This window comes from Cimex lectularius, unplaced genomic scaffold (genome assembly GCF_000648675.2).
Source record: "Cimex lectularius strain Harlan isolate CLEC.00 unplaced genomic scaffold, Clec_2.1 scaffold252, whole genome shotgun sequence".
Classification (NCBI taxonomy): Eukaryota; Metazoa; Arthropoda; class Insecta; order Hemiptera; family Cimicidae; genus Cimex; species Cimex lectularius.
In genome coordinates, this window is record NW_019392777.1 from 409,098 (window position 1) to 427,960 (window position 18,863).

Below are 18,863 nucleotides of genomic sequence, written 5' to 3' on the forward strand. Positions count from 1 at the left end.
AAGCATAACCGTTCCTGGAGTATGTGGCCAAATCTAACTAAAAACTTCCCTAAAGACAACGTCCGATGATTGCTAAAAAGATTAACTTTTAATTTTTTTTAATAAATAAAAGTTTTTAAAAAAATATTTTTTAATTGAATCATCTTTAAAAAGCTCAGCGTCAACCTGAAACAGCTTAGAAAAACCATTATATCACATCGTCCAGGAGCAAAAGGGAAGAACAAGACAGAGAAAAAAAAAAGAAAAATCGCTTCTCGAGCCACAAAAGGCATTTTTTTTCTTTTTGTTAAATTAAAAATACACTTTATTTATTTTATAAAAAAAGAAAAACGTCCTCTTTTTGTTTTGTTTGTATCTATTCTTATCAGAAGACAAGTTTTTTTTTAATAATAAAACATATTACAAGAGAAAAATAAAAAAGTACTGAACGAATCGCCCGTTCACTCTTCCATCCTACCGTTTTCCGGCTGTTCTTCGACTTCTTCCTCCTCGGCCTCCGAGCCGTTTCTTGCTGTAAATAAATTAAAGCTTTTGTTAATATCACATAAGAAGAAACAAAGAAAATTTTGGATGAAACAGTTTTTCTCAATACAGTTACAAACGTGATGATCGCCAATGTTAAATTTAAAATTTCTGCAATACTAGACTGAGGAATATTGACGCGTCTGAGCATTTTTATCAAACGGCTCAATAAGATTCCTCGTACAATCTGTAACCTCCAGGATGGTTTATTCAATCGATCAAATTACACAAGAGAGCGACAAGATGAAGATTCAGCCCAGTGACAAAACTGGTAGCCTTCTTCTGCACTGTCTCCAAGACGGTGATTTCAACACCTACAAAAGGATCATAAAACAAACTAACTATACTCCAAGCGGCTTCTGAGAGGGTGATATAAAGGGTTTTACTGAAAAAGGGCCAGAGGAGATGTGAGAATAGAACCCATGACTGTGGGGTTAACGAGCCGAGGTTCTATCACCACAGTACTGCACCTTCATACTATTATTCAGATATCTTGAGATGCGGTCGGGTCATACAATTTATAACCTTCTAAGACAGTTTATTCAATCAACCAAATATACCGTTTGAGAAATATTTTTTAATAAAAACTAGTCAATGAATCATTAGTAATATTGTTTTATCCTAATTAATAATTAATATGTTACTTATACCAACTTGAATAAATTTACACTGTCATTTTACATTTCAGATTCTTTGCACGATTAATAACCTCTCAAGATTGTTTACTCAAACATCCTAATTATGCTGTCAAAATTAGTTTTATGTAAACATAAACAAAAACCTTTGTAGTAGTGTTTTAACCTAAGTAATAATTTTAAATAGTAATATTTTACTTATTTTTGCTGATTTAATTTTATTTGAATAGATTTATACTATCATTTCACATTCTTTGTATGATTAATAACCTCCCAATATGGTTTACTCAAACATCCCAATTATGCAGACAAAGCGGACCATAAAATTAGTGAATTTAATTAATAAAAATGAAGTACACTTCACTAAAGCTCTCCGTGGCCATTTCATTTGTCGTCGAGAATCCAATCCGATTACACGACATTTGAAAACTGGCAAAAAGGAGGGAAAACTCATAAGGTGGGGTTGAGATAGGAAGTTGATGTCTGAGTAGATCGAGGTCACGATAGCTCAAGTGGTAGAGCAGCGGCATATCTAGCCAAAGATCGTGGGTTCGAATCCCGCTCGTGCCATTAACTTTTTTTCATCTCAACTAGAAACCTTAATTAATTGTACTGTTTACTAAATTGAAAATTTCAAATATATATACATTCTAAATATCATATATTATATAGCTTTATATTCTATATGCAAGGGCGTTTATACATCACTCTGACAGATACGTAGCTCTCAGATTCATTGAAACACTTGTATGAGTAACAAGTGTCTCTGCCTATCGTGTCGGATATTTGCAACAAAAGCTTGAATTTGAGCTACAGTTTAAGGACAACCTGTTCGCTTTGTGCCTTAATCTCTCTCTGAATAAACAAGGATTTGATCGACAGATAAAAATGAATTATAAAAAAGAAAAACTATGGCCTTATTTTACTAATTGGTGTGTTTTATGTTACCTTTATCGTAAAAATTGAACTGGCCGCTTTGAAGCATGCGATTCAGCCGTTCGACCTCCTCGAGCGAAGTTGCCCTCGCAATAGCCGCTCTGATTTGTGCCACTTCAGCCTTGGTTGGTCCTGAAACAAAATATACATAAAAAAATAAGACAGGTGAACCACAGGGTGAAAAGCTTGAACTCATAAGAATCGATACTCACCCGAGTAGGTTTTCTTCTCCTTAGCCAAGTTCCCGCCCGGTACGAAAGTCTTTGTCTTTTTGACGAACTCGCGTTGCAGTGCTCGGCCGACTTTGCTCTTGAAAAAGCTGTTTGCCTCTTCCCTTTCCTTCTCCTTTATCTTCCTGAAGTCGAGTAGCCTCAGGTTCGGCAGCTTGAAAGCGACATAGTGCCTGTAGTGCTGCTTCGTAACGAGTGGGCAGTGCATCAGGCTAAGAGAGCGAAGGCTCGTGAGCGATGTGAGCGGGTCAATGTCGCTCAACTCCTGGAGCATGTTACCAGTGAGGATGAGTGACTCAAGGTTCGGGAGGGTCTCGCCCAAATTATCACCGATCCTTCTAAAAACAATTATTAAAAATAAACAATATTAGTTTAAAAAAAGTTAAAATATATGCAAATCTACTTAAAATACTGAAACCAATATATGCAGTGAATTTACGAGTAGACAAAATGAAAACCCGTCCATCTTAGTTTAAGAGTTAACTCCACCCAGTTATACTATTCCATAAAACCATAAATTTACAATAACACTTGTAAAGTATAATAAAATGATAATACTATGTGGGAAAATCAATCATTTACGTTCTACGATTCCGACGTTACATAAATTGTTCGTGTTTTACGGGATCGAAGGCTGAGGGGAAAAGTGTACCGTCTGCAAATTCACGATTCTTAGGTTCGTAATGACTATCCAAACGAAAAAAAAAATTACTTACACAATCCTGTTGTTGTTCATGAGTAAACATTTGAGCCGTTTCAGAAGTGGGAAACCGTCCAATTTCCTTATATCGTTGTCGGAAAAGTCGATTGTGTCGAACTGATCTAGAGATGCGCCAAGGTTCTCGATAACGGGTATCTTATATCCTGGAAACACAAAAAAATATCATTAATGAAAATTTATTTTATTTTGTTTAAATCGAAACCTCCGGCTCTCTGACGCCCAAGATCACAAGAAAAAACATGATTAAAAGAAGGTGGCAGTGTCAACAGGCTGGATCGACAAAAAAACTTTCGCATATCAAGAACACTGTTGATGGGTGGCCCTAGGAGGGTCTGACTCGTAGATGGGACATCTTCATCCGATTAAGAATAGGCCATGCGAAGTTGACACACAGAAGCTTACTTTAGAGCCATAGTTCGTGTATGTGTCCGGCATGCAGAGAAAGGTTGTTCGATGTGTCCCACTCAACTGAAGGCGCGATTCCTTGGCTCCATATAGAGAGCATGTAGGAATTCCAATTATCTGGGTCTCATGTTCCAATTCTTGGAGAAAACAATTTGTTTTTTGCATTTATTAATAATAGTTGTGTATACCCAGCTTGTGTTGATAGTGAATGCATTTATTAGCAGGGTGATGTGTGAGGGTCGATGGCAGAATATACCCCATCACCCTAACTGAATGAATGGTATGTAAGGAGCAAACATATTTAAGAATGAACATGATGAACTGCGTGCGCTGGGTGATATATTGACCTGTTGATAGCACCAGAGGCCAACATCGGTGGCTGGATGGATAAGACCGAGGTCTGACCCCAGCTGACCACATGGGGTGGTTAATTCTCGGGTCTGCTGGCAATTCACTGTAAATAGCACAAGCTGGAATTGCCTGTGGACTACGAGAAGCAAACAGTATCAACTCGGCAAATGTCTGTATGTATGTACATGTGCAAAATTGAGCTTATACAAATACAAAATACAAAATAAATTGTATTGAAAATGATTATTCGGAAATCGTGAGATGTGGTCTGGTGTGATGTAGGTTTCAGAAAAAACATTTTCTTTATCGTGCCAACGTTTCGATCTTTATTGAGATCATCTTCAGGGCTCAAAGTGTTTGTTTTCTGCATAATTGTGCCATGCTTGCATGTCGTGTTGAGAGTGCCCATTCTTGCGTGTGTATTGAAAATAATCAGTTTAAAATTTTTATCATGGTGCGATGAGTTCCCATGATGGATTTTGTACCATAATAAGTTACAAATGACCCTGTATTGATGATGATCATCGTTTCAAACTTCAAATCATAGCACATGAAGTTCGATGATGCATTTCGTATCCAAAGTGGTTACAATGTCCCTGTATTGATGATAATCATCGTTTAAAACGTCTATCGTGGTATGATGAAGTCCCATGATACATTTCGTATCCAAAGTGGTTAGAAATGTTCCTGCATTGATGATAATCATCGTTTAAAACTTCTATCATGGTACAATGAAGTCCCATGATACATTTCGTATCCAAAGTGGTTAGAAATGTTCCTGCATTGATGATAATCATCGTTTAAAACTTATATCATCTTAACAACTATACTATTAACATAACAACTATACAAAGATACTATTAACACTGATAATACGTACCTCTCAGGTCCAGTTCCCTGTCTCGTACCGGGTTGATGTACTGTAGGGCCTGCTGTATTAGATCCGGGGTCAATTTGACCATTTTTTTAAATTCTTATTCTATTCGGGGCGGGAGCATTAAGAATAAAATAAGATGGGGTATAAGGACTGACGAGTAAGGTTACGAATTGAGCGAGACCCGCCGGCCGAATCCGAGTATTCGCAATAACGTATCGAGTACGGGGTAAAAGTGATAAAACTGAAGGTAAACGGAGAAAATAAAAGATTTTTTTACCAAAAAATGCGTAAGAGACGCTGTCTATAACCGAAAAAAACCACACGACGTCCTTAAGGGCTGAGGGCGCTTCTATCCAAACTCCAAAGACCAAACAAACCCTAAAGTATCGATATTAAACATCGATTCAAAAATCGATTGATGCATGTTTACCCATTTTACACTGTTTTTTTACTTTAACGAACAAACATTTTTGTATTAAAAAAAAGAATTTTTATAATAATATAAAAAGATTAAAATTTAAGTGGTAAAAGAATAGGCAGGGCGGTTAAATCGACATCGGGGAATTTCGAAGTCCGGAGGTAACACTGGGAGTCGCTGTGAGGAGGCCGGGCACGTTGTTTCTCCCCTAATCCTCAAAAATCCTTACTTGAGTTGTTAGTTGTTTTTTTTTTATTCTCCCTCGGACAATAGGTATGTTGGCTTATTTATTCTGTATTTTGCTTAAAGTAAATTTCTTTTTTTTTACACTAGTTGGGGTCATTTTTTTCACTTTTCGCCTGCCTTTTGTGGTGGTTTTTCAAGTGTAATAATAGAAAGAATTGTTACCACTGGCAAGACTCAGTGGTCAGTAATGGCCAAAGCGTAAACAATTGTTATTTTTGTTTTTTTATGTTTGTACTTTTTGTCCAAGCTAATGACAAATTTTCTGCATTCAATTTGGTCATGAACAAACATTCTTGTGCAGTGAACAATGATAGCAGACGAATAAGCATGCATGTTCAGCCACTAATAAGATAATTAATGGGAAATTTATGTGTTGTTCAGTTGGGCAACAAAGCAAAAAGCAGTGTAGTGGGTAATGGTCAGTTTTGGCTGATGCGAAAGCAAACTTTCTGTAGTTTGTGAAGTGGTCCATCATGGCCGACGCATAAACACACTTCTGTATTTATCGAACACTTTTCATCGCTGTAATAAAAAATGTCTGTGTTCAGTTGGCCAACGAAGCAAAAAACCAGATTGTGTAGTGGGTAACAGTCAGTTTTGGCCGATGCGGAAGCAATCATTGCACACCTTATTGTGCAGCAGTCCATCATGGCTGACACAAACCAATTTCTTTATCGGTCTTTTTTGACTGATGTAATAATATATTTCTGTGTTGTTCAGTTGGCCAACAAACAGAAAAAATATGTTGGGCAATTTAGAAACAAAATTTTCATATGCTGTGCAGCAGGCGTCATGTTCTTTGTTTGGCCAACACAAATAAATTTCTGTGTGGTACTGTATATACTTTAATATCATACAAGTGGCAAAAAATTTCTGTGTATTCCTTTTTTGATCACATCCGAGTATGGCAGCCAAAGAACAATTGATCAAATAAGAATCATGCCTTGTCTGTGTTCAAACTTTAGAATCGATACATTTCAAGAGTAGACTTACATTTATTTATCACGGTGACCTGTGTGAAGTTCCAGGTAGGACCGAAGAGCCATGTCAGGCCGGGAAGGGGGGAAGAAGAAACCGCTCAAGGCGCCGAAAAAGGAGTCTAAAGAGATGACTGACGAAGACGTCGCTGCGAAGCAGAAACAGAAGGAACAGCAAAAGGCGTTGCAGGAGATGAAGGCGAAAGCGGCACAGAAGGGACCCCTCGTCGGAGGTGGCATCAAAAAGTCCGGGAAGAAATGAAAAAACCCACACCTGTTCACACCCAATCATTTATATATATTTAAAAATAAATTTGTTTTTTTAAGATCACTTTTTTCCTTTATTTAAATCTTTATGTAGAGTAGACTATGTTCAATCCCGGCTGGAATTTCAATTTTCACCCTCCCAGGTTGGACTTTTTTTGTTTATTGGACTTAATAATTTTTTTAAACAATTAATACCGTGTATAATGTCCTCTCTTAGCTAATAAAACCTCTACACCTGTCAGGCATACTATTACTAAGGTTGTTAATAATTTCATAAGGAATTTCAATGTTGCAACCTGCACTCAGCTATTGCAGGTCAACTGGCTGCGGACGGTGATCGGAAAGCCTTCACTGCAATGCATTCCACATGTGCTCAATGGGATTGAGGTATGGAGACAATGGGGGAAGATGCAGATGGGAAATTCCCATGTTTTCTAAACATTGATGGACAACTCTGCCTCTGTTTGACATTGTCAACCATAAATCAAAAATCGCTGCTGATGAGATTCCCCCCCCAAGGGTGTCCGTTTTCTCGTTGCCTTCTACTCCTGGGACCCAGCAGAGGCTGACTTTGTTCTGCATGCCTAATATGTTTAGTTTGGTTTTGCAGTTCAGCACCATCCTTGAACTAGTGATATTTGAGCTTAGTGCTTTGATGGGGATGTTTGGCTATCTGACATGATAGATATATCCTTGTTTTTGTACCCTTTACTTAGGTTGAGTTGGGTATATCTTTCGATTGGTTGAATCTCAGCTTAGAAGATACGGTGTATTTTCCCATGGGTTCTGAGTATTTGGTTCCAGGTCCAAATACTCCTGCCCCTATACTTTCTTATGTTCTAGATCCATCTGTGTACCAAAGGATGGTGCCATTCTTAAAAGAGGTATTTCCCTCTTGTTCCCATTCATTTTTGGCACCTAGGTTTATTCGGAAGTTTTGGTTAAATTCAAACATGTCGTCTCTTGGGGCCATGAATATGTAATATGGATGGTCTTTCCATAGTTTGTTGCTATCTCTCCATTTCAGTTTTATTCCTATTGGAGGTTTCTCTTTGGTAAAATTGATGATGGTTTTCTGTGCTGCCCTTATTACCATGTGGTGTTGAGGGATTAATTCCAGTACTTTTTCCATGCTAATTGTAGGACATATTCTCATTGCTCCCGTTATGCAGATGCTTGCAAGCCTATATTTTTGAGTTCTTTTCTTTTAGTTACTTGTTCTGTTTTATCAGCCCAGGCTATAGCTCTGTATGTAAATAAGGTCTTACTATCATGGTGTACATCCATAGCAGGGTTTTCGGTCTGCATCCCCAGTTCCTTCCTACTATTCTTCTGCACACCATCAAAGCTTGTGATGCCTTCGTGATGGTAGAGCCGATGTGTTTCTTAAATGTTAGTGTTTTATCTAGTGTGATGCTTAGATATTTGACTTCTTTTTTTTATTTCTATCACGGTGTTATTGAGTGTTATTTGCCTCATGTGATCAAGTGTCCTTTTCCGTGTAAAAGCGACTAGTTGTTTTATTAGGGTTGATTCCTAAGTCAGCGGTTTTACACCATTCTTTTGTGATTTTTAGTCCCTCTTGGATTATATCACAGAGAGTTTCCTCGAATTTTCCCCTGGCAGTCAGGACTATGTCGTCTGCATATCCCTGACATTTTAACTCTCGAGCAGTTTATCAACTGTTAGGCTCCATAGAAGAGATGACAGTATCCCTCCTTGAGGACATCCCTTGGTTGTGCTAACTTCTATAGTGTCTGTTCCTATATTTGTTTCAGCTATTCTAGTTCTTAGCATTTCTCCAATCCATCTGGATGTGGTTGGTCTACGTGTTTTTTCCCTAGGGAGACCTTCATTGATGCATGAGATGCATTGTTGAAGGCTCCCTCAATGTCGAGGAACGCGCAGATTGTTATTTCCTTTATTTCCAATGTTTCCTTTAGGTCACTGGTTAGCTGGTACAGTGCAGTTTCTGTTGATCTTTCTGCTCTGCATGCTGACAGTGCTGTTGTTCTTATATGGTTGTCTATCAGCTTTTCAATGGTTTTTAATAGAAAGGATGTTAAGCTGATTGGTCTGTCGGATTTAGGTAGTGTAGGGTCTCTTTTTCCCACTTTCGGTATGAACACTACCTTTGCCCTACCTAGTGCTAAACTACTTCTATATAATCGCATCAATGTTGGAGTAGTATAGAATCATCTATTCCTTTTTGTACCAGGATGAAAAAAATCCCATCCGTTCCCGGTGCTTTGTATGGGCTGAAAGTGTTAATCGCCCAGAGGATCTTCTTCTCTATGACTATTCCAGCTGCTTTCTTCCAGTTTTCTTTCTTGGGATTTTCTACTCTCACATATTCCAGGGGGATGTCATAGGTACTGCCTGGAAAATGTTACTTAGAAGGAGCATTGCTTTTTGTTTTGTATCTTCTGTATACCTTCTATGTTCCTTAGGGCACTGTTTATATCTATTCTGTCCTTTGCTAGTGCCCTTGCAGTCTAGCTGCTGTAGATACTGTCGAGATTTCTCCGTAGAATTTGCGAAAATTTTCTCTTTTCGCCCTGCCGATGGCATGGTTGTATGAAGTAAGTAACTTTTTGTATTCTCCCCAGTTACTTGCTATTTTAGATTTGTTAAATGCTTTCCTGGTTTCTTTCCTTAGTTTGCCCAGTTCTGCATTCCACCAAAGTGGTTCTTGTCTACTTTTTGGGACCTTCACAGGGCAGCTTGACTCATATGCATCAACTATATTCCCTGTGAATTCCATAACTGTAAGTTTCACTTCATTGCAGGCTTTTGGTACTCTATTCACTGTTGCATGGTTTAGACTATGTCTTACCATTTCAGTGAACCTTGCCCAATCTGTTTCGGGGGTTCCTAAATGGTGTAGGGTCTGTCCTATCTGATTCAATGACAAACCTTATTATTTTTGGTCTGACATCAACTCTTCACCCAAAACCCTCCAATTTTTTATCACTTTATGTAGGGCTTGGCTGCAAATGGTAATGCCCAATACTTCTCGTCTCACTTTGGTGACAAAGGTAGGGGTTGATCCTATATTAAGTATTTTTAATTTTTCCTTCACCAAAAATTCTATGAGCGACTCACCTCGTTTGTTGTTGTTGGTGCTTCCCCAAATTTGATGGTGTGCGTTGGCATCGCATCCCACCAGTGGGGAGGTTCTTCTTGCCGCAGTAGCTGGCTAGTCTTCGTAGCTCGTCGGTGGGAGGGTGGTCCTCCTCTCCTGAGAAGTACGCCGATGCTACCATTGCTTCCAGTTTCTTCCCATCGGTTGGTATCTCCACCTTGATGGGAACTAAGTTTCTAGTCATGAATTCTGAAAGACAAAGATAATTAGTGTTTTTCCTAATTAATATACATGCATAATATAATATTCCTGTCTGAAATTCCACATACACCCTTATCGTCTTTGCAGGACAAACCACTAATTTGTCCTTTCCATTGCCAGGGTTCCTGGATGAGAATTGCCCATAGATGTGCTGTGAACATCCTAGCTATTACTGCCGAGGCAGCTTTAGTGTGATAGATGTTCACCTGGGCTATTCTCATTTCCTTCATGTAGGGTATTCTTTTGAGAGAGGAGGAGATGTCTCCTTGCCCAATAGTTCCTGCTCGGTGAGCACTCTCGGCTCTGTTTGTAGAGGAGGAGAAGTCTGGGTTCCTAGGATGACTTCAAGTGATTCAGAACACTCCTAAACTCCATTAGTTAAGAATATTTGGCAAAACCTAAAATATCTCTGAACGGCTCTTCTGTTTTCTTCGTTTGGACATCAAGTCATGTCGGGATTAAGGGAAATGAGTTAGCTGACAACGCGGCGAAAGCTGCACAGAACAATCCCATCATCTCAGTTTCAATAAATCTTGAAGATATAAAGTCCACTTTCAAACTTAAATTAATTGAAAATTGGGAAAATCAATGGAAACAAACCACTTCCAACTAATTACGAAATATAAAAGAGACTGTTAAACATTGGGTAACATTCTTCCAAACTTCCCTGCGATGAGGTCATACTATGTCGATTATGTATAGGACACATCTATACCATCAACGTACCTTTGTTGTGATCAATTAGATGTATTAGACATACTTGCGCCTCCACCATTTTGTCTGAGGTGGAATCATTACCACAAAATCCCCCTGGAATATAAAAGAAATGTTAGAGAACAAAAAAAAAGTTGATCATCTTCGAAAGTCTAAAAATGAGAAATCTCTATATACTTATACAAAATTTCCATAATTTCAAATAAACCACTGGTAGTACAAAGGCAATGATAACCTTTGATGTTTTTCGCCTATAAAACATAATTAAATAAATAAAAATAATTTAAAAAAAAATAAAGGAAGAACGATGCAAATATGGGTGTACCAATCGCAGGACCCTTTTTTTTTTTGGAAATTTTTTTCATCAAAGAAATCATACCGATTTGTTTGTAATTTTTAAATGTATTGTTCAAAGAGATGAAACGCACAATTTGTGGTACATTGAGAAATTTGGTATATTTTAAAATTTAATTGAATAAACGTACAAAAGATTGTTGGCTTTTTCCCTCCATTCTTCGTCTTTAATCAAATATGGCTGACGGGTTTGGTCGTGGTTTTTACTTTTTTTATGCTGGTATTAATTATTTCTTAATGTTTTTTTAATTTTGTCTTTATTATTATTTATTAATATTCTTCTTCTTATTTATTTATTTATTTTTGTAAGAAAAGGTGCTGAAATGTAGAATTTGTTTTGGTAGGCTGTGGCGTCAGAATCGATTATGAGGCGAGCGTTGCGCCCCGGCGGAATTCCGAGTTAACGGCGTGTCGACGACGCCCTGTTTGTGTTGAATGTTGATCGTCCAGTGTGCTACCCGTCGTCTCGACCAGAGTGTTAAAGGATTTTCCAAGGGGTTTTTCCACCGAGAACCACCGAAAAAAGGGGATTTTCCAGTTTTCCCAGATAACAGGCGGACTCCTCGGGTGGTAAGTGGTTTACGTTCGTTTCACAGCGGCCCGGGACGTCGGCCGGGACCACGTCAAAATGGCCCCCTGGAGGCGAAACACGACCGAGAACTTTTCACCCACGACGGCCTTTCATATTCAAAAACAACCGGAAAATCTCATTAACACAGTTTTCCTTTTTAATTTTTCACTTAACGTAATTGACAATCGTTCCGACCGTGAATTTTCCGGATTGATGTAAGATAACCTTGGTCCACTCCCTCTTTACATTCATCGATTCATTTACAATCTTCCTACTTACAATCACAAAAAAAACCTTTTACTACAACAATACAGTGTAGTTTGACTTTTTATCATCAACTCATTATTTTGTATAATGTGACACTTCAGTAATTTCTCATTTACACCTCACTCAGACCCCCAAACTTCCCTGTAACACAAAATCTGTGTGGTTTGATAGGGCGGTTTCAATGAGAGAACCTTGCATCTCGAAGTCTGGAAGGTTCTTCTTGATGTGATTCCCATTACGGGATGGTGTGTCCTAACAACCCATCACCCGTTGCCTGAATTCATGGTCAGCATGATGAGAGAATATGCATGACCGCCTTATTGGCTTGATTCATAGTGTGAACATGTTGGTTATTTTATCGTTAGGCCGATTTGGCAGTCCTCGATTCGAATAACTACAGGTACTTTCAGACAGATTCGTTACATCATATTACATCTTTAACTGTAAGTTGATTCACGCTTGTTTGTTATTTTCTGCAAAATTACATGTAGATCAATAATATAATAATTATAAATTGTCATAAAGCGGTTTCTAAATGTGGCTCCAGACATGCAGGATTTGAAAGGTTCACCAAATACCGACTAGTAAGGACGGGTGCTTTGGTATTAGCCGAGCAACAATATTCAGTGCTTTATATGTGTGGCTAATTGTCGGTTTTCTTGTCCGCTTCAGAGTGCATGAATTTGAACTAGCTGAACTCAAAACATCCACACATTCAGGAATCAATTGTGGTCAATCAATCAACAGTTATTAACTTATAACTGTTCTTCAAGCTGGACCAGTAATTTGGAATGCTTCTCTTCTACACAAATCGGAATGAGGTTTTCAATGCGTGGAAGCGGATTGAAAGTAAGATGGGGCAACAGTTTTCTGTGACTGAGTTTGTAGCTACTATGCAAAACAGTACTCACAGCTTCACTATTGTCCATCACAATCAGTAGTAAATTGAGGACTCGTACAGCACTTGGCAAATGTATATAAGCTGTTTCTGCACAAACTGGGTAGTTGTTACAAATAGGCATATTATTTGGCAAATGCCAAGATGAGCATCTCGACAAGTCGCAAGTATTCGGTGAATGCTGCATGTCTGAAGCCACCCTAAGAAAGACGACAAATATTCCTTCATAATATGATTTTGATTAAAAGATTTTAAATATCCATTTATTATTTTATCAATTTGAGATCAGCCAGTACAAATATTTAGGTATTTGTCGTCTCGATTCTGATCCACCAAGTCAAGGAGGCGTCATCCTAAATAGTTCGAAATTATAACTATGGAAATTTCTCTTTTTGTTTTGCCAATTTAATTGGTTTTATGCGGTCATTTCACATGTAAGTCACTTGTAAGTTCAATAACCTTCGAGACCGTTTAGTCAACTGTCCAAATAATAATAATATGTTTTTACAGAATTAACCCAGTTTACAAAAAAAAAAAATAATAATAATATTCTTTTTATCTAAGGTTTTTGGTTGAGATGAAAAGTTAATCACAACAGCTCAAGTGGTTAGAACAGCAGCGTATTGAGCCGACGGTTGAGGTTTCGAATCCCGGTTGTGACACCAACTTTTTCAACTCAACCAAGAGCTTACATAAATGGAATAAGTGATTGAAATAATTAATATGGTCAATTAGACCAATAAACATAAATGGATTAAAATATAATAAGTAAAGAAGTAATCACTTCACTAACAGCCCCCCCCCATGGCCAACTTTATAAGTTGCTGATAATTAAATCCTGATTACACGACATTTGAAAAAGGGCTAAAATTCGGAAGGTTGTAGGTCAAGATGAGGAAGTGTGGTGTCTGAGTGGATCGAAGTCACGATAGTTCAAGTGGTTAGAGCAGTGAGCCAAAGGTTGTGGGTTCGAATCTCGCTCATCAATCTAGACCTGTTCAAAGAATCCCATCTCGAATATTTCCAATCATAGTTTCTGAATATGTCCAAAATTGTTTGTTGAGTTGAATGGAGCCTGTGTGCAAGCTCTGATGACAAAAAAAAGGATTTCGACAGTATCATCGTCGATATCAAGAATGGTCGCCCAGTGTGTGGCTTATCAGAAAGGTTGAAATTTTTCTAACCATCTTCTGCTTGTTCTGTCAGAAACTTTACCTTCACCAGACAGTTTCAATAAATTTCTAAACGCTTCTGTAGCATTTCTTCCTTGTTGGAATTCATAACAATCATGTCTCACTTAATGCTAACATGAATAATTTTTGTTTTAGTTCATTTGCACTTCATAAAAAGAGAGAGCCAAATATGCGGACTGAACTTTCCGGTACACCTTTTCCAATATACAAAATATAACAATATAAGACAAAAATAAGAAAAAAGAAAAAATTACTAAGTATTAAACAATATCTAAAGTAGATAGATGTATTAGTCGGGGTGTGTATTATACCGTGCTCTTTAAGAGCTATTGTATCCCCCTTTCTGTGCTTAAATCACACCAGTAAGTCCTAGCTCAGGGCTTCCCAATCTTTTTAACCAGCGGACACCTTTCACAGAACAAAATCCAGGGCGGACCCCTCGCATTCATGTATTTAAAATTAGATACTTATAGCAAATTAAAGTCCTATAAATTAATATTAGCCAGTTCATTCCTAATTAGGTGGAGGGGGATATCACTATGAAAATAAACATTAGATGACATACTTAACTTTATTTACAATAATGCGGAACACAAAAATCAAATTGGACATAACATAATCAATACATATGTAAAACTCAAGCCAATTTCAAGTAATTAATGGGAAGAGCGAGGTTGTTTTAGCCTGCACAATTTAGCCGGAGACGGATGTCTGGTCATCTAGACAGCTTTGGTATTTAGTTTTGGTGGCTGTACAGATAGAAAATAAGGATTCGCATAGGTAAATTGTGGTGAATTAAGAACGCGTTTTACTTTTTGAATGAGCGGTTGAATTTTTTTGTTTTTCAGAGTCAAAAATGGGGGTAAGTATTGGACTCGAAAGTAAATTTCAAGGTGGAGTCTGAAGTAATGTCTATCAAACATTTGTCTTCAGTTGAAGATATTGCATCTCCGGCTGTTGGGGAGTATTACTCAGGACATCAGCTAATTTGAAATGTGTTCACATATTTCATTGATGAATGTGCTGTTTGCAAGCTCCAGTTTGCTTTCTTCTAAAAAAATCATTTAAACATGAAAAGACTCCACCTCTTCCTTCTCAACAGATACAACCCAAAAATGTATTTTTCTTTTGAATGCCTTCCAAATCAAAAATTTCCGCTTCTGAACCGAGCAAACCTTTTGAACAATCCCTTTTCAAAATGTTTAAACAATAATGATTAAATAAGCATTATTTCATAAGACAAGAAGGATAAAACCAATTTTTTACAACCAAATAATAAATATAAGTATAAATATAATTAAGTTTAGTAGAAAGAATTCAGTAATTCAAACGTGAAAACATCCCAGGGGCATCTTACAAATCAGCCTGCCTAATGGAAGACTTCCTCTGCCTCTTCCCACTCTCTCTTAATGGACAATTTACACCAAATTAAACCTTTCTCTTCCCATCCGTGTCAAAAATCTCTTCTTTTTTTTTTCTTTTTTTAAAATTAAAATTTTGTATTTTTACAGCCAGTATGCAGACAATCAAGTGTGTCGTTGTCGGGGATGGGGCGGTGGGTAAGACATGCCTTCTGATATCGTACACGACGAACAAATTCCCGTCAGAATATGTGCCAACTGTGAGTTGATTTTATTATTGTATGACAAAAATTGTTTGTTAATTTAATTTTTTTAAAGGTATTCGATAATTATGCTGTGACTGTCATGATCGGCGGCGAACCCTATACCTTAGGGCTGTTCGACACTGCAGGTAAATATTATTTTGTCTTTTATTAATTTATTTAAACAAATTTTTTTTTCTTTTGACATTTGTTTCATCTAATTTTCAGGCCAGGAAGATTATGACAGGCTAAGGCCGTTAAGTTACCCGCAGACGGACGTGTTTTTAGTGTGTTTTTCCGTTGTATCGCCTTCTTCGTTTGAAAACGTCCGAGAAAAGGCAAGCGGATTTGTTGTAATTTTAATAATTTAGACTTGAAAAGGCCAACCGAGTTTTTAACTGATTCAAAGCAGTCCCCCCTCCCCCAAAGTTAAACTTATCTCGAAATACCCAAGAATGATATTTCACTCAGATCCTTAGTTATCAGTATCAAATCAAAATTGAGAAAAATTCAAAAATATATTCAAAAAAGAAAAGAAAAAAGTCAATGTTGAGTAGTTAAAAATAGCGAATTGCTAAGAGCTTTGTCATCGGCCTTGTGATAACAGGAAACTACAATCAAAATATATCAGCACTGTCAAATCATTATTTAAACGACGTTTTCTCATTCTCTTTTTCTTATATTTTTTAGTCGGTTTTAATTTAAATTGAATAGAGGAAAATTATATCTGCTCAGATTTGTAATTTTTGCCGTGCTGATTACAAAATGAAATAATTTATTTGATGACGACCATCGGATCCGAAGGTAAAATCTTTTTGGATAGTGATATGATGGTCCAGTTGTCAGACTGTGGAGAGAGATTCCAATTTTGTCAGATAGATGCCCAGTGTGTCTGTTAGCCAGATCTGACGATCAGTTCTGGCTGTGGATTCAGATTTAAACTTAGATGATACATATTGGATGCCCAGGGCTTAAAAGGGTTAGATCTTTACATACAGCTCAGGCCGTTGACAAATGCAGGCATTTGTGTCGGATGCACAGCCTTATGACTAGATCCAAAAATCAGCACTGTCAGGAGAGTTAAATTGAATCTAAGGCTGTCAGACAAATTTTGATGGTTTTGTTGGATGCAGGCTCAGGCATTAAAGGGTTAGATCTGACAGGCTTTAAATTACAGTTGAGTCTGGATTTAAGTTCAGCCTGTCGGACAAATGTAGACGACCTTGTCAGTGTTCGATGGAGAGATCAGGTAGTTGTTACAGGCTGTATGGTCAGATTTAAAGTTGATCCGAAAATAAATTCAATTGGTTGAATTCAAGCTTAGACTGTTGGACAATCGTAGACAATTTTGTCGGATGCATGCCCAGGGAATTAAATGGCTATATCTGGAGTTGTTACGGCCCGTGGGGTCGAATTCAAGCTCAGGCTGTCGGACGTTTTTTGCCCATGCTCAGGGCAATTGGATCAACAAGCGTAAAAGACAGTTGAGTTGGATCCATTCCTAGCCTGTCACAATTTAAGTATTTTCGGATCAAGTCTCAGTGTATGATCACTATATATCCGACCATTTTTTCTATTCGGAGTTCAGATTCAAGGCGAATTGAAGTTCATAAGATGATTTTTTTCCCCCTATGTGTGCTACATTTTATAAAAATCCGTTGTTAATAATTTTTTTAAATGTTGTGACCAAAAGTGGGTGCCTGAAATAACACACCACTGTCAGAAAACGCCGTTTCTCCTTGTCGGGACGCAGATTGACCTGAGAGACGATGCGGCGACAACCGAGAAGCTGGCGAAAAACAAGCAGAAGCCGATAACATTCGAGCAGGGCGAGAAGCTTGCCAAGGAGCTAAAGGCGGTCAAATATGTCGAGTGCTCGGCGCTGACGCAGGTAAGTCACACGGCACTGAGGGTTTAGTTTGATTTTTTACCTTTTAATCGTTTCGCAGAAAGGACTCAAGAATGTCTTCGATGAGGCGATACTCGCAGCGCTCGAGCCGCCCGAACCGGCCAAGAAAAGGAAGTGCGCCATTCTTTAGAGGACGAGAATTTTTTTTATTTTATTTTTATTATTTCTTTTTTTTTTTCAACACACAATAGAAAAAGCACACACATGCGTATTCAAGGTAAACCATATTTTAGAATGGAAAAAAAAAATTACTTTTCCTTAGGGTCGGAGCAGTGTATTAACGCTTAAGACGGCTGTCGAGCCTGATTGCCACAGACAATCTTAAAGAGCGTCGTTTTAAAACTCATTTTTATCATTGATTTATAAAAAAGAAACAAACAAATGTTTTTTTCTTCTTCCATCCATCATAAACGGCGTTGTTCGCCGTGCCCTGTGTGCATGTGTGTGTACGCTTTAAAACTTGTAATAACGGTTTCTTTTTCTTTTTAATCCGATTTCCAGGTCGAAGAAAAAGAACAGAGCTTTTTCCCTCCTGTCTGTCTGTAAATAATAAAAATCAATAAAATTTCGGGAAAATTAAAAAAAAATTCTATACCGTTTATTATAGAAAACACCATCCGCGTGTCGTCCTTTTTCTTTTCTTTTTTTTTTTTCTTTTTCCTTTTTTTAATTTAATTTTTATTTTTGCCAGTTGTTTTCTTCTCTTGATTCTCTCTATAGAGGACACCTCCCTCCCCCCTTGAAATAAATAAAAAATAAACACCACACACACTTTTCCCTGGTTATTTTATATATCGATTATTTAATTTAATAAAAATTATTTAAAAAATATATATTTAAAAAAAGATAGTAAATTGTGTTATAACACACTTAACCCATTTGTGTTTTTTTGTTAGTTTATATACATGTATCCCTTTAAAGAAAAGCAAAAAAAATATATTCTCTTCATATATTTATCATTAAAAAATTTCAAAAGCTCAAAAAAAATTTGTTTTTTGTTTTTAAGTACCTAGAAGTGGACTTAAAGAGGACTTAAAAAGAAAAAAAAGAATACTTATATATCCAGGTATCCAAAATGTTTAATAATTTTACTCTATTATGGATAGCATTTTTTTTATAATTATAGTGGAAAAACAAACAAAAAAAAGCATAAATTATATTTAAAAATAATAATTAATAAAAAATGGGTCGNTACTTACAAAATAAATATATATATTTCGTCCCTGCCCTTAAAATTCCATGGTTTTATTTTTTAATTATTGCTCACTATTGTAAAGCGATGAAAAGTTCCTACATCCACGATCTTCTTATCTTCATCGATGTGAACGAACCGTATAAACTTCAAATTGCAAAAAGCGCGTACTTGCCTCTACCTTAACAGTATCTACCCTTAACATACCATCTCTATCAAATCTTACCCACC

General features: G+C 37.1%; 2 protein-coding genes and 1 long non-coding RNA gene across 3 annotated transcripts; 2 read left to right on the forward strand and 1 right to left on the reverse strand.

Moving 5' to 3' along the window:
* Positions 1 to 361: 361 nt before the first annotated feature.
* On the reverse strand, positions 362 to 5,050 carry LOC106670769 (U2 small nuclear ribonucleoprotein A'). The gene is made up of 5 exons (XM_014401358.2): positions 4,681 to 5,050; positions 3,040 to 3,187; positions 2,306 to 2,661; positions 2,106 to 2,225; positions 362 to 511 (listed from the first exon to the last, which is right to left on the reverse strand). The coding sequence occupies exons 1-5, from the start codon at positions 4,760 to 4,762 to the stop codon at positions 441 to 443; spliced, it is 777 nt and encodes a 258-aa protein (XP_014256844.1). The 5' UTR covers positions 4,763 to 5,050; the 3' UTR covers positions 362 to 440.
* Positions 5,051 to 5,116: 66 nt separating this feature from the next.
* Positions 5,117 to 6,641, forward strand: LOC106670770. The gene is made up of 2 exons (XR_001341124.2): positions 5,117 to 5,368; positions 6,364 to 6,641. It is a non-coding gene; the product is annotated as an uncharacterized LOC106670770 (long non-coding RNA).
* A 4,749-nt stretch (positions 6,642 to 11,390) lies between these two features.
* On the forward strand, positions 11,391 to 18,090 carry LOC106670837 (cdc42 homolog). Its single transcript, XM_014401473.2, has 6 exons — positions 11,391 to 11,569; positions 15,440 to 15,549; positions 15,608 to 15,680; positions 15,760 to 15,869; positions 17,225 to 17,422; positions 17,481 to 18,090. The coding sequence occupies exons 2-6, from the start codon at positions 15,445 to 15,447 to the stop codon at positions 17,568 to 17,570; spliced, it is 576 nt and encodes a 191-aa protein (XP_014256959.1). The 5' UTR covers positions 11,391 to 11,569; positions 15,440 to 15,444; the 3' UTR covers positions 17,571 to 18,090.
* The last annotated feature ends 773 nt before the right edge of the window (positions 18,091 to 18,863 follow it).